The sequence below is a fragment of the Hemitrygon akajei genome, chromosome 5 (genome assembly GCF_048418815.1).
Source record: "Hemitrygon akajei chromosome 5, sHemAka1.3, whole genome shotgun sequence".
Classification (NCBI taxonomy): Eukaryota; Metazoa; Chordata; class Chondrichthyes; order Myliobatiformes; family Dasyatidae; genus Hemitrygon; species Hemitrygon akajei.
Window position 1 is genome coordinate 116,563,719 of NC_133128.1, and position 15,637 is coordinate 116,579,355.

The following is a 15,637-nucleotide window of genomic DNA, read 5'->3' on the forward strand; positions in this document are numbered from 1 at the left end:
ACGGAACAGGCCCTTCCAGTCCAATGTGCTGCATCATCCAGCAACCCACTTATTTAATACTAGCCTAAACACAGGACAATTTGCAATGATTAATTAACCTGCTAACCCCCTACATCTTTGGATTGTGGTAGGAGACCGGAGCACTGGAGGAAACCTCCGCAGTCATGGGGAGAACATACAAACTCCTTACAGATGGCGCCAAAACTTAATTCTGAACTTCAAAACATACCTAGCTGTAATAGCGTTGTGCTAACTGTTATGCTATGGGAAGAAGACATGAGAATGTGGTTGTATCAACTATTATGAAATGGCAGAGCAGACTCAATGGGCCAAATTGTCTAATTCTGCTCCTATATCTTAAGGTCTTTTTTTCTTTTCTTTTTCTATTCAAGTACCAGTGCTTGGTTTGCAAGAAGCAACTTCTCAAGGAAAGTTCAAAGTTCTAAGTAAATATATTATCAAAGTACGTATGCCATATACAACCATGAGATTCATCTTTGTGCAGGCAGCCACAAAACAAGAAGCATAATAGAATCCATGAAAAACCACACACAACGAAGACCAACAAGCATCCAATGTGCAAGAGGACACATTCATTCGTGTGAAGAATAAAAAAATACGTAGAATATGAGCTGCAGAGTCCCCAAAATTGAAAAACCACACACAACAAAAACTGACAAGTAAGCAATGTGCAAACTGTGAAAATACAGTAATAATAAAAAAATAAATAAATAATATTGAGATTATGAGTTGTTGTGTTCTTGAAAGTGAGTCCATAGGTTGTATTCAGTGTTGAGGTGAGTGAAGTTATCCACGCAGGTTCAGTCTGAAGATTGAAGGGTAGTAGCTATTCCTGAACCTGATGGTGTGGGGCCTAGCACTCTGATTGCTGCAGTGAGAAGACAGTGAATCAACAGAGACTCTCCCAAGCCATTTTCTTGATTTTTTTCTTGACTAGCTTTGCTGTTGGCAACACGTTACACAAAAAACTGGATCCTAACTGCTATTCTTAACTACTACATGAAGTCATTTGGTCTCGTTCTATCAGAGGTATTCCCTTTGTTCTAACTCCTGCTCTTCCACCTTCCTGGCTACTGTAAACTTGCTTTCTCTCTTTCTCAGTTCTGATAAAGGATCTTTATTGAAGGATAAGAAATTATCTTTAATAAAGGTTCTTAATAAAGGATATTAACTCATCTGAACTGAACAGTTCCCACAATCTATGGACTCAGTTTCAAGGACTTTTCATTAAATGTTCTCAAATGTTTATTGTTTGTTTATTATTTATTATTATTATTACTTTTCTTCTCTTTTGTAGTTGCATAGCTTGTTGTCTTTTCCACACTGGTTATCCACCCTGTTTGGCGTAGTCTTTCATTGATTCTATTAAGATTTTTGAACTTGTTGAGTACGGCCACAAGAAAACAAATCTCAGGGTTGTATGTGACGACATATATGCACTTTGATAATAAATTTACTTTGAATGTTAAAGGATCTTTAAATAGATCCCTGATAAAAGACCTTTAAGAAACGATCTTTGAGAAAGAATCTCATAAAGAATGGATCATTGTAAAAGGATCTGTGAGAAAAGATCTTTGAGAAATAATCCCATGAAGGATGGATCTTTGAGAAAGGACCTTTGAGAAAGAACCGCAAAGAATTTGAAAACTTGCTTTCTCAGTTTTAGACTCAAATGTTAAAACTGTTTTGCCTTCCACACATGCTACTTGAACTATTAAATGCTTCTAGTAGTTGTTTTATTTCCAGTATCTTTAGAATTTAAAAAAAAATTATTGTTCTTGAATTTGCTTTCCTTTCGGTACCACTTCCATCTTGAGATAAACTTCTGATAGATTAAGATCAAAGTTCAAATTTCAAAATAAATTTATTGTCTATGTACATTTATGTCATCATGTACTACCCCAAGATTCATTTTCTTGCAGGTATTCACAGTAGGACAAAGAAATACAAAAGAATCAATGAAAAAGTACACACACAAAGACAAACAACCAGTAAGATAAACTGTGCATAAATAATATTGAGGACATAGGCTGTCGAATCCTAGAATGTGAATCCATGGGTTGTGAATAGTTCAATGAAGATCTTGAAGAATTCTGAAGAATATCAGGAAGAGACCGGGATGAGAAAAGTAAATACTCTCTCTGCAGAAACTTTCAATGGGTTTTTGTTCTTTTGTCAATCATCATAAATGAGGGGGCATAATTTGAAGGATGTACTAGGGTCAGGGTGCAAGTGTCGTCACATTTCTAGTGCCGATATAGCATACTCACAACTCACTAACCCTAACCTCTATGTCTTTGGAATGTGGGAGTAAACCGGAGCACCTGGAGGAAACCCATGTGGTCATGAAGAGAACATACAAGTTCCTTACAGACAGCAGTGGGAAAGAATCTGAGTCGCTGGTATGGTAAAGCGTTATGCTACTTGTTATGCCACCATGTTCTCCAATAATGTAGCATAACTTCTTCATTCTATTATTCTACACCTCTATTCAGAGACCAGAATTCCATGTAGTTTTGAAATATTCTCTCACCCCAATCTGACATGTTTAGAGATCTACATAAATATCCACATCGTTATTCCAATATTCCCCCAGTCATGCACCCTGTCCTCAATGTATTATCATGTCTTCCTTTTGCACTAACCATATCTCCTGAATTTTTTCACTCCCCCCTTCTGCCCCAAGTACGGTTAGCAAAATTTCAGAATCAGGTTTATTATCATAGGCATGATGTCGTGAAATTTGTTGTTTTGCAGCAGCAGTACACTACATAAAAATTACTATAAATTAAAAATATATTTTAAAAAACAAACATGTGCAAACTGAGAGCAAAATAGTGAGGTAGAATTCATGGGTTCATGGACTGTGCAGAATCTATCCATTTATTTATGTATTTGCTTATTATCAGCACAGTTTGTCTCCTTTTGTATACTGGTTGCTTGTCAGGTTTTGTGTGTAGCTTTTCACTGATTCTATTGTATTTCTTTGTTCTACTGTGAATGCCCACAAGAAAATGAATCTCAGGGTTGCATATAGTGACATATGTACTTTGATAATAAATTTACTTTGAATTTTGAAGTCTGATGGTGGAGGGGAAGAAGCTGTTTCTAAAATGCCTTCAGGCTCCTGAAGCTCCTCATTCATGGTAGCAATGAGAAGAGGGCATGCCCTGGGTGGTGAGGGTCCTTTAAACGTGCATCAATATTTACTAAAGATATTGCAGGTGATGAATGAACTTATTGAAGGAAAACTTTGCATACACTGAAGAAGACAAAACATCAGTTCTCAACAGGATGCATCCCTTTTTACTTCAAAAGTAGTCAAAGATGACGTTACCAAGGCCTCCAAAATTCTACTTGAAGGTCTGCTGCGTGCTGGTGAACTGGAGAATGGCCAATATGATACCTTTATTAAAAAGGAAGGTAGGACTAATCCGGGTAATTAAAGCAAAGCCAGTTTAACATCTGCGGTAGATAAAATTAGTTAATTAAAAATGAAATTCCCATGTATCTGGTTAAAGATCAAATAGTTAGTAATAGCCAGAACAGATTTTAAAAAGAGGCACTTGTATTTAATAGATATTACTATGCAGCCACATACAAATCTTTGAAGATATAATTAATAGACACAGAGAGCAGGGAAATGGAGTATGTATGGATGTTATTAAGAAGTTTGACTAGGTACCATGCAAGAGATTAGTGGAGGAGATTAAGGGGCACAGAACTAGAGAAGCACAAAATTGGTTCAAGAAAGAAACTAGGTAAGAAGTTAACAAGAGCTTTACAGAGTGGGTTGAAATGAATGACCACAATTGGACGCAGTTTTCCAGCTGAAGCAGAACCAATTTGTGTTTTTTTAAAAAAGTGTCATCAGCGTTGTTCACTACATTGAGAGGCGGCGATACCTAATAAAGTGGCCACCGAGTGTACACTCTGTCTATGAAGCCTACATTATAAATCCTGTTTACTCATCCTCCATCAAAGCTTTATACACATATATTAGAATCAAGGTCCCTTAAAAGGGCAAGTAACTTCATGAAGGATGCTACCCACCCTGCTCATGGGCTGTTTGTCCCACTTCCACCAGGGAGGAGGCTATGTAGCATCCATACCAGGACCACTTGACTCAAAAACAGTTCTTTCCCCAAGCAGTAAGGCTGATCAACACCACATCCCACTAACCCACACCTCCACACCACCAACCACCACTACCTTATCATTTCCTGTCAGTCATTTTATATACAGATACTCCTGCACCTAGTGTCACTTTATGGACATACAATCGATCTATGTATCAAGCTATCTTATGTATTCATATTTATTGTGTCTTTTTATATGCTGTTCTTTATCTAATTGTTTTTTTTGTATGCTGCATCCGATCTGGAGTAACAATTACTTTGTTCTCCTCTGCACCTGTGTACTGGAAATTACATTAAACAATCTTAAATCTTGAATTATCACTGCCATGTAGTACGTTGTGAAATGTTGTTTTGTGGCAGCAGTACAGTGCAATACATAAGAAATGCTCAAATAAATATTTTATATACGTATATTTCTTACTGTAATTTACCACTTATTTTTATGTTTTGCACTGTACTGCAGCCACAAAATAACAAATCTCGCAACATATGCCAGGGATAATAAACCTTATTCAGATTCTGAAGTCTCCAATTCAGCCAGTCTTCTCAGCTTTCTAGTCAATTGTGTGTAATGATCCGGATTCAGTCACAGAATGTGTGGTGTTGAAATCTGATGAAGCTGTACGGTTAGATTAGACTGAAAGGAGATGGGAACTGGACAGGAAATTGCTGAGCTACAGAATGATGAATGATCTTATTAAATGGCAGTGATTACTCACTATCCTGCTCCGATATTTTATTGACCAGGCAGGTAAACAGCAGAGTGGTTAGCATCACAGCACAAGTGACCCAGGTTCAATTCCCACTGCTGGCTGTAAGGAGTTAGTATGTTCTGCCCCTGATCACATGAGTTCCTCCAGGTTCTCTGGTTTCCTCTGACAGTCCAAAGATGTACAGGTTACAGTTAGTAATTTTGGGCATACTATGCCGACATTTGCGGGTTGTACCCAGCACATCATTGGACTGTGTTAGTAGTCGATGCAGACGATGCATTTCACTGTATGCTTCGATGTTTCACCGTACATGTAAAACTAATATTCAAAAATCCAGGACAGAATGAGTTATTTCCTAATCCAATGCCTAAGTATTTCAAGGAAGATTGCAGAACCTGAGATGCAAACTGAATGATACAGACAAAACACTTTTGACTTCTGATCTTGGTAGATCACTACACTTGAACAAGGATGCCAATTGACATACAACACACAATGGAACTTGAATGCACAAAATCTAACTTGCATATATGTGAGGCTGACAATCAAAAACAGGAACAGCTTTTAAACAGACAATTGAATCCCACCCTATCCAGGCTATCTTCCTCAAAGAGGTTCCCTTCTCACCTCCTCCACCAACCACAGCAAATCCCATTCCATTTCTCGACCCGCTACCTCCCATTGTTATTAAATCCATAGGGCAATACAGCCACCACCCCTGGTTTCACATGCCCACTGCTCCTTGATGTCCCCCATATAGAATGTAACATTTACCTATCCAAGCCCTTCTTTAATGATACTACTATACCAGCCTCAACCACTTCCTCTGGCAGCTCCCTCTGAACTGATCACTGTTTGGGTGAAAAGATGCCTCTTAGATATATTTTAAAAGCTCTAATAAAGTCAGTTTGGGGTATCTGGTAGGAGAGTGCGGTTGAAGCAAAACGCAGTTTATTACTGGTATTATTAAAAGGTGAAGCAGGGTCATGGAGCTTTATTTCATTCACATTGAAACAAACTACAATTCCAGCTTTGAACATAGAATATAGAACCTGGAACATTACAGCAGTGGACAGGCCCTTCAGCCCACAATATTGTACTTTAACCTACTCTAAGATCAATCTAATCCTCCTCTTCTACATAGCCCTCCATTTTTTCCTTCGTCCATGTACAGTAGCTATCTAATAGTATTTTAAATGCCCCTAAAGTATCTGCCTCTACTATCACCCCTGGCTGCATTTTCTATGCACCCATCACGCTCTATGTTAACAAACTTGACCTCTGACACCCCAGCTAGACTTTCTTCCAATACCCTTAAAATTATGCCCTCTTCTACTTACCATTTCCACCCTGGGGGAAAAGTCTCTGGCTTGTCCACTCTATCAATGCCTCTTATGATCTTGTACACCTCTATCAAGTCGCTTCTCATCCTCCTTTGCTCCAAAGAGAAAAGCCCCTAGCTTGCTCAGCCTTTCCTCATACACCACGCTCTCAGATCCAGACAGCAGCTTCATGATTTATGCAGATCCCAGTAGCTGAAGTTGCACTTTTACCTTTGAGATGTCTTGACCATCCACTTTGATGCAACCTCCGTTGATGTCATAAAACCGGAAGAGGAGCCGGATGATGGTGCTTTTCCCTGAGCCCGACGGACCAACCTGAAAAAAATAACAAGACGTAAAATTATTAACTCAATAGCCACTACTACATCATCTACAGGTAAGCAGTATTCCCATATTTAGAATCATACTCTGACTTGCTGTGTTCCTCCAGCATTTTGTGTGAGTTGTTCAAGACCCAGGATATGCCCTCTTCTCATTGCTACCATCAGGGAGGAGGTACAGGAGCCTGACACACATTCATCAATTTAGGAACGGCTTCTTCCCCACCGCCACTAATTTCTCATTGATTCATGAACCCATGAACACTACCTCACTATTTTTACTCTAATTTTTCATTACTTATTTAATTTAAATTCATATATATTTCTTATTGTAATTTATAGCTTTCTTATGTACTGCACACCTGTTGCAAAAGAACAAATTTCACAACATATGTCAGTGATAATAAACCTGATTTTAATTCTGAAGATTTCCAGCATCTGCAGAATCTCTTGCGTTTTCAGAATCAGAAACAGAATTACATTTATTATCACTGACATATGCTGTGAAACTTGTTGATTTGCAGGAGCAGTACAGTACAATTCATAAATATACTATAAATTATAAATATATATTAAAAATTAAATCAGTAGTGCAAAAAGAGAGCAAATTATGAGGTAGACGTCATGGGTTCATTGTCTTAATGTTGAGTGTGCTTCTTCATGCTTCTGTACTTCCTTTTTGATAGTAGTAATGAGATGAGGGCATGTTCTGGGTGGTGAGGGCCCTTAATATAATATTGTTTAATATACAGTAGTTATAAAATGTTCTGTGTAAAAAGAAGATTTTTCCATTAGCCAAACTGGGCACAAATACCATTTTACTATTCTTTTTGAAAATGTAATTCTTACAGTGAATGAGTGAGTGAGGGCCTCTGTCGGTCCGAGTTGACCATGGGTATTGCGTCCTAGCTGTCTAGATACGCAAGCCTGGCCAGTACGATATGGAGAACAAGCTGTTGTACATGTAGCAAGCTCCCACTCTCCATGCATCTGAGGAAGCCGAAGGAACAGTAGAGTCCAATATAGTTTGGTACCAGCAGCGTCACAGGAGTTGCCAGTCAGCAATGTAAGACTGCCTTCAGGACTCCAGCTCCAGATTTTTCCCCCAGGGTTTACTCCCGAAACCTTCCCCATGAGTGGGTATAGCTGCAAGACAGCAGAGCTTTGAGATCAGAGATTTCCTTTTCCTAGATGAGCAGCCAACCACGGCTGGCAAGCCCCATCCGTCTGAAGCCACTGGTTTTAAGGAGACAGGAATCCGCCTTTGCCCCCTCTCCTGTCAGTAGGAACAGTTCCGCCAGGCTTAGTAGCTAAGCCACTTGTGAAGGCCAGGAGCTGGACTTGGCTGTCAGAGGCTATTTGAGGCACACACCATTGGGAGCATTTAATAGGTAGTGGGAGATTGTCCCCATTACCACCCCCGGCTATAACAACCTGACAATATCTCTAAAAATTGGCATGGTCATAATTATTACTCATTCATCATTCTTCTTAAGCCTGTCACCCTGACTGGGGTGTAAGCTGTCACCAGCAGTTTGCTAGAGTCCTTTGTCCTGGGGTAGTCTTTCAAGTTATCTCCAAGTGTAGCCTATCTTTGAAGATCCTTCCTCTCCAAGGGATGAGGTTTTTGGAGCTTCTGTAGCTCTGGGTTTTGACAGGATGGGAGTTGTTCAAACCTGCTCATTTTGCAGCTGGATTTGAGACCATCTATGGTGGAGTTTCAGTTGATATTTCCTGGAGAAATTTTCTCTAAATCCTTGCAGTCTCTATGGTGATGATGGTTGCCTAGCCATGGGTGAAACAGTTCAGTTAATTCTATTCTGACATCAATTAACAGCACTACTGTTAACAAGGTGGTGCTCTCCACTTGGGCAAGTTATGGTGTGCACCCTTCCACCTGGGAGAGGACTCCCGCTGCTTGGGTAGGTCATGTGACTCCCATGACCGTTTTGGGTTTGTGAATTCTTGCCACAATGTGACTTTACTGTCTGAAAAAAAGAAATGCACTGTTAACACACTGTAGTAAACTTACCAGGGCCAGTGTTTGTCCCGGCTGAACACAGAATGTTATGCCTTTCAAGATTTCTTTACTGCAACAGAGAAGGCACAAAATACAACAGTGTTAACAGTGTTGGCCAAGTAAAAGTGTAAGCTCTATTTAAAGAATCTTAGCATTTGCAATCCTTACAGGCATCCATCACTCAACAGCTTCAAACAGAGGAAACTGTTTTTATGATGATTAGGAGAGATTAGAATGCAAAATCATGTACATTTCTACATTGCTTTACTTGTGAAATATTGTCCAAAAGAGTAACAGCAAATTTTATAAATGGTGCCAAAGACACTCTTTAAATATCATTTTCCAATAGTAAACAAATTAACCTAAACCCAATTTTCCAATATTAACCAATGTTAATATTAATAAAATTATCATGTGTAGTTCAAGTCACTCATAGGCAGGAAAGATGTCAACAAGATTGAAAGACTACAGAGAAAATTTACAAGGATTTTGATGGGACTTAAGAACCTGATTTATAATGAAAGGTTGAATGAGGGGGAGATTTAATAAACGTACATAAAATTATGAGGATATAGATAGGCTTTTCCCACTGAGGATGGGTGAGACTACAACTATGGGTTAAGGGTGAAAGGGGAACATGAGGGTGAACCTCACTCAGAGTGTGGTGAGTGTGTGGAATAAGCTGCCAGTCAAAGTGGCAGATGCTGGTTTGATTTCAATATTTAAGTGAAGTTTGGATAAGAAAATGGATGAGAGGGGTATTGAGGGCTATGGTCTAAGTGCTGGTTGATAGGGCTAAGCAGAATAATAGTTCAGCACAGTCTAGATGGGCCAAAGGGCCTGTTTCTGTGCTGAAGTGCTCTGTGACTCTATAATATCATCAAACGCCATTATTTTTGTAAACCTACAGTATAATGCCTCCAATTTCAAACAATCATAGTTTAAATCTTTCAGCCAAACTAATTTATTAAAACTAATCACAATCTCCTGGAGTCTTTTTGAGGTTACCAGAGTTGTGGATATTGCCCATCCAGCACAACACACATGGGAAGAGCATGGCCATGTGTATTGGTAGAAGACATACATATATAGACCATTTTCTAAATGGGGAGTGAATTCAGAAATTAGAAGTGCTAAGGGACTTGGGAGTCCTCGTGCAGGATTCCCCAAAGGTTAACTTTAAAGTTGAAGTGGTAGGAAGGCAAATGCGATGCAAGCATAGCTGAGTGAGTTTTGGTGCTGTTCAACTCTATGACTATACCTCTGAGAGCAAGCATCAGTTCATCTAATGTACTTGGATACTAAAGCAAAGCTGAGAATGGTAACTTTGCTTTACAGCCCCAGCGATCAGTGATTGGGGTTCAATTCCCACAGCTCTCTGTAAGGAGTCTGTATGTTTTCCCTGTGACTGTGCGTGTTTCCTCTGGCTGCTCTGGTTTCCTCACATATTCCAAAAAACACGCACAGATTAGGGTTAGCGAATTGTGAGTGTTCTATGTTGGAAACATGGTGACACTTGCAGGTAGCCCAGCATAATCCTTGCTGATTTGATTTGACACAAACTACGCATTTTACTGCATGTTTCAAGCTTCAATGTACATTTAACAAATAAAGCTAATCTTTAATCTTTATCTCTTTGAGCATAAAATGTGGACATGTAGATAGGTGGGCACATCTACAGTGATGAAATGGTTTGAATGGTTGGTCATGGCTAGAATCAACCTTTGCCTCAGCAAAGACCTGGACCCACTGCAACTTGCCTACTGCCACAATAGGTCTATGGCAGATGCAACCTCAAAGCCTCTTCACGTGCTTCTGCACAGGGTCGAAAGAAAACCCCAGAAGTCATAAAACTAGTCAACTCCATCTTGGGTACTAGTGCCTCGGAAAAGTAGCATCCATTAAAGACCCCTATCATGCAGGACATGCCCTCTTCTCATTGCTACCATCAGGAAGGAGGTACAGGAGCCTGAAGGCACACACTCAGCTGTTCAGGAACAGCTTCTTCCCCTCTACTGATTCCTAAATGGACAGTGAACCCATAAACATTACCTCACTTTTTTTGTATTGAACATTATTTTTGTTTTTGCACTATTTTCAATTTAATTATTTTTTACACACACGCACGCCACACCCCCACCCCTACCCCGCTATCCGAAAGTACAGTCTTCCTATGAAACATTTTCTAAGCTGAAATGGCGTAAGGCAAAGAAGTAATTACCATTAATTTATATGGGAAACATTTTTGAGTGTTCGCAGACCCAAAAAATAACCTACCAAATCAAACCAAATAACACATAAAACCTAAAATAACACGAACATATAGTAAAAGCTGGAATAAAATGATAAATACACAGCCTATATAATGTAGAAATAATGTACGTACAGAGTAGTTTCACTTATCGGAATCGGGAAGACAGCAAGCACTGGCTGTTTTTATTTCTCTATAGTATCATGTGTTGCATCGTACTGCTGCCACTAAGTTAACAAATTTCATAACATATGCCAGTGATAATAAACCTAATTCTGATTCATGACAAAATTTTGCTGCTAATTTTCACAGAGTACTGTATTTTATTGCATCTCATTCCCTAGTCAGCAGTCTCTTCATATCTGATCCATTGGTGACACCCGGCGTAGACTGGGGGACTGCTTTGTTGAGCATCTCCGTTCTATCCGCAAAATGTGAAATTTCCAGCTGGCCATTATTTTAAATCCTATCTCCATTGCCATCTTGACAGGTCAGCCCATGACCTCCTCTTCTGCCATGATAAAGCCAGTCTCAGGTTGGAGGAGCAACACCTCATAATCTGCCTAGGTAGCCTCCAACCTGATGGCATGAACATCGATTCCTTAAACATCCAATAATTTTTACCCTCCCTCTTCCCTCTTTTTCAATTCCCCACTCTGGCCTCTTACCTCTTCTCCTTCCCTTTCTCCCATGGTCCACTCTCCTCTCTTATCAGATTCCTTCTCCAGCCCTTCACCTTTTCCACCTATCACTCCCAGTTTCTCACTTCATTCCCTCTCCCCACCCACCTGGCTTCACCTATCACATTCTAGCTTGTCTTCCTTCTCCTCCCCCCACCTTCTTATTCTGGCATCGTCCCCTTTCCTTTCCAGTCCTGATGAAGGGTCCATGGATGATCCTGATCTGCTGAGTTCCTCCAGCATTTTGCAATGGATTTACAGCATCCGCAAAATCTTTTGTGTGCATCTGATCTACACAGCTTTTCTTCCAACGCTAGCTTAGATCTAGTGTATTTGCTCATGGAGAGACCTTCCAACTGTCATAATATAACAGAAATCTAAAAACTGCAGAAGCCGGGAATCTGCTGCTGCCAGACCTGCTGAGAAATCCCAGTATTATCAGTGTATGTGTCAGCTGTGGTGAGACCAGACTCGGATTACAGGTCAACAACCAACACAGTATGAGGATGTGATGGGGGCAGCCCACAAGTGTCTCTACGCTTCCAGTGCCAACACAACAGTCCAACAACTTACTAACCCTAACCTGTATGTCTCTGGAATGTGGAGGAAACTGCAGCACTCCAAGGAAACCAGCATGGTAACGGGGAGAGCATTACAAACTTCTTACAGACAGTGGCAGAAATTGAATCCTTGGTGATCACTGGTGATGTAAAGAGCTTTTTCACTACTGTGCTGCCTGCATGGTACATGCATGTTAGCTATAGGCTGGGCTTGTTTGTCCATGGAGTGAAGGATACTTGATTGAAATACAGTGGATTACAGTTAATTAGACAGTAAAGGACAAGGAACTAATACACAGTTTTATCAAAGTCCAAATCAGATTTATTATTAAAATACATATACGTCAGCATACCCAACCCTGAGATTTGTTTTCTTGTGGGCATACTCAGCAAATCCAAGAAACGCAATCATTGAAAGACTGTACCCTACAGGACAGGCAAACAACCAATGTGCAAAAGACAACAAACTGTGCAAATAAAAGGAAAAAAAAGGAATAAATATCGATAAGATGAGAGGAAGAGTCCTTGACTGTGAGTCCATGGACGTGGGAAAAGTTCAGTGATGGGGCTAGCGAAGTTATCGCCTTTGGTTTAAGAGCCTGATGGTTGAGGGGTATTAAGAACCTGATGGTGTGGGTGTTGAGGCTCCTGTGCTTTCTCGCTGACAGTAGGAGTGAGAAGAGGACATGGTCTGCAAGGTGAGAGTCCTTGATGATACATGCAGATGGGCTCAATGGCTGAGAGGCTTTGCTCGTGATAGGCCGGGTCATATCTACAACAAGGGTATTGGTGCTTTCATGCCAGGATGTGGTGTAACCAGTTAATATACACTCTACCACACATCTATAGAAGTCCGTCAAAGTTTTAAATGATTTGCCAAATCTTCACAAACTTCGAAGTAAGTAGAGGTGCTGCCATGCTTTCTTTGTAATGGCACTTGTGTGCTGGGCCCAGGACAGATCCTCTGAAATGATAACAACGAGGAATTTAAAGCTGCCGACCCTCTCCTCCTCTGTTCTCCTGATGAGAACAACTCAAGGCCCTCCGGTTTCCTACTAAAGTCAATAATTAGTTCCTTGACATTGACTAAGAAGTAGTTGTTATGGCACCATTCATACAGAATTTCAATTTCTCTCCTATATGCTGATTCACTACCACCTTTTATTTGGCCAACAACATCAGTAAACTTAAATATGGCATTGGATCGAAATAAGCTCCAGGAAGTTGTTAACTCGGCCATATCTATTGTGGGCACTAGCCTCCCTGGCAAGGGACGATGCCTCAAAAACCCCATCACCCAGGACATGCCCTCTTTACATTACCACTATCAGGGAGGAGGTACAGGAACTCAACAATTCAGCTTCTTCCCCTCTGCCATCAGATTTCTGAATGGACATTGACACCACCTCGCTATTTTTTATTTATCTTTTTGCACCACTTACTTTATTTAACTTTTTTAAAAATATATGCTTCTTACCATAATTCACAGTTTTTACGTTTTGCATTGTACTGCTGCCACATAACAACACATTTCATGACATAGGCCAGTGATATTAAACCTGATTCTAATTCTGAGCTGTGCTCAACCACACAGAGTAGAGCAGAGGGCTAAACACATAGCCTTGTGGTGCACCTGTGCTGATGGAGATCATGCAGGAGATGTTGTTGCCAATCCAAACTGACTGGAGCCTTCAAGTGAGGAAATGTAGAATCCAGTTGCACATGGAGGGATTGAAACCAAGCTCTTCAAGCTTATTGATTAGTTTTAAGGGGATGATAGTTTTGAATTCCAAACTGTAATCAATGAAAAACAACCTGATGCACACCATCTTGGCTGTCCAGATGTTCCGGGGTTGAATGAATACCAAATGAAATGGCATCTGGTGTTGACCTGTTGTAATGGTAGGCAAACAGGAGTGTATCCTAGTCACTTCCCAGGCAGGAGTTGATATGTTTCATCACCACTCTCTCAAAGCACTTCATCACTGTGTTTGTAAGTGCTATTGTACGAAAGAACTTATTGTATTGTACTGATAGCATTTATACTGTACTGTACTAGTACTGGTTGTCATAGAACACAATAGCACAGAAACAGGCCCTTTGACCCATCTAGTCTGTGCCAAACCATAAATCTGCCTAGTCCCATCCACCTTCATCCAGATCTTAACCCTCCATACCCCTCTCAACCATGTACCTATGCAAATTTTTCTTAAGTGATGAAATCAACCCTGCATGCACCACTTGCTCTTACAGATTGTTCCACACTCTACCTTCTGAATGCGGAAGATCCCTGTCACGTTCCCTTTAAACATTTCACATTTCACCCTTAACCCATGAACTCCAGATCTAGTTGCTCCCAACCTCAATGAAAAAAGCCTGTTTTGTATTTATCCTATCTATACCACTCATAATGTCTCTATCAAATCTTTCCTCAATCTTCTATATTGTAAGAAATGAAGTCCTAAACTATTCAACTTTTCCCTATAATTCAGTTCCTCAAGACCCAGAAACATCCTTGTAAATTTTCTCTGCATTATTTCAATCTTATTTACATCCTTCCTGTAGGTAGGTGACCAAAACTGCACACAATATTCTAATGTCTTATACAACTTCAACATAACATCTCAACTCCTGTACTCAGTATATTGATTTATGAAGACCAATGTGCCAAAAACTTTCTTTATGAACCTATCTACCTGTGATGCCACTTTCAAGGAATTATGAATCTCTATTCCTAGATCTCTCTGTTCTACCACATTCCTCAGTGTCCTACTGCTCACTGTATAAGACCTAGCCTGATTGGTCCTTCTAAGGTGCAACACCTCACATTTGTCTGTATTAAATTTCATCTGCCATTTTTCAGCCCAGTTTTCTAGCTGGTCCAGATCCTGTTGGCTAGCTTTGATAGTCTTCTTTGTTGTCCACAACACTCCAAATCTAAGAGTCATCTGCAGATTTGCTAATCCAGTTTACAACATTATCATCCATATCATTGATATAGATGACAAACAACAATGAACACAGCAACAATCTCTGTAGCACACCACTAGTCACAGGCCTCCAGTCAGCGAGGCAACCATAAGACCATAAGATATAGGAGCAGAATTAAGCCACCTGGCTCACCGAGTCTGCTCCGCCATTTCATCGTGGCTGATCCAATTTTCCTCTCAGCCCCAATCTTCAGCCTTCTTCCTGTATCTCTTCATGTCCTGACCAATTAAGAATCTATCAACCTCTGCCTTAAATATACATAAAGATTTAGCCTCCACAGCTGATTGTGGCAAAGAATTCCTCAGATTCACGACTCTCAGGCTAAATAAATTCCTCATCTCCGTTCTAAAAGGATGCTCCTCTATTCTGAAGGTGTGTGTAGTCTTAGACTCCCCTACCACAGCAAACATCCTCTCCACATCCACACTATCAAAGTCTTTCGATAGGTTTCAATGAGGTCACCTCTCATTCTTCTGAATTCCAGTGAGTACAGGCCCAGAGCCATCAAACGCTCTTCATATGACAAGCCTTTCAATCCTGGAATCATTTCATAAACCTCCTCAGAATCAGGTTTATTGTCACCGGCCTATGTTGTGGAT

The 15,637-nt window shown here is 40.2% G+C and overlaps 1 protein-coding gene across 1 annotated transcript in view; it reads right to left on the reverse strand.

Moving 5' to 3' along the window:
* LOC140728086 (ATP-binding cassette sub-family B member 6-like) overlaps positions 1 to 15,637 on the reverse strand; it is a 225,474-nt gene that overhangs the window by 90,718 nt on the left and 119,119 nt on the right. Inside the window, exons 14-15 of the mRNA XM_073046274.1 lie at positions 8,569 to 8,626; positions 6,427 to 6,531 (exon numbers count right to left, since the gene is read on the reverse strand). Coding sequence (XP_072902375.1) covers positions 6,427 to 6,531; positions 8,569 to 8,626 — 163 coding nt within the window. The remainder of the gene's footprint in view (positions 1 to 6,426; positions 6,532 to 8,568; positions 8,627 to 15,637) is intronic.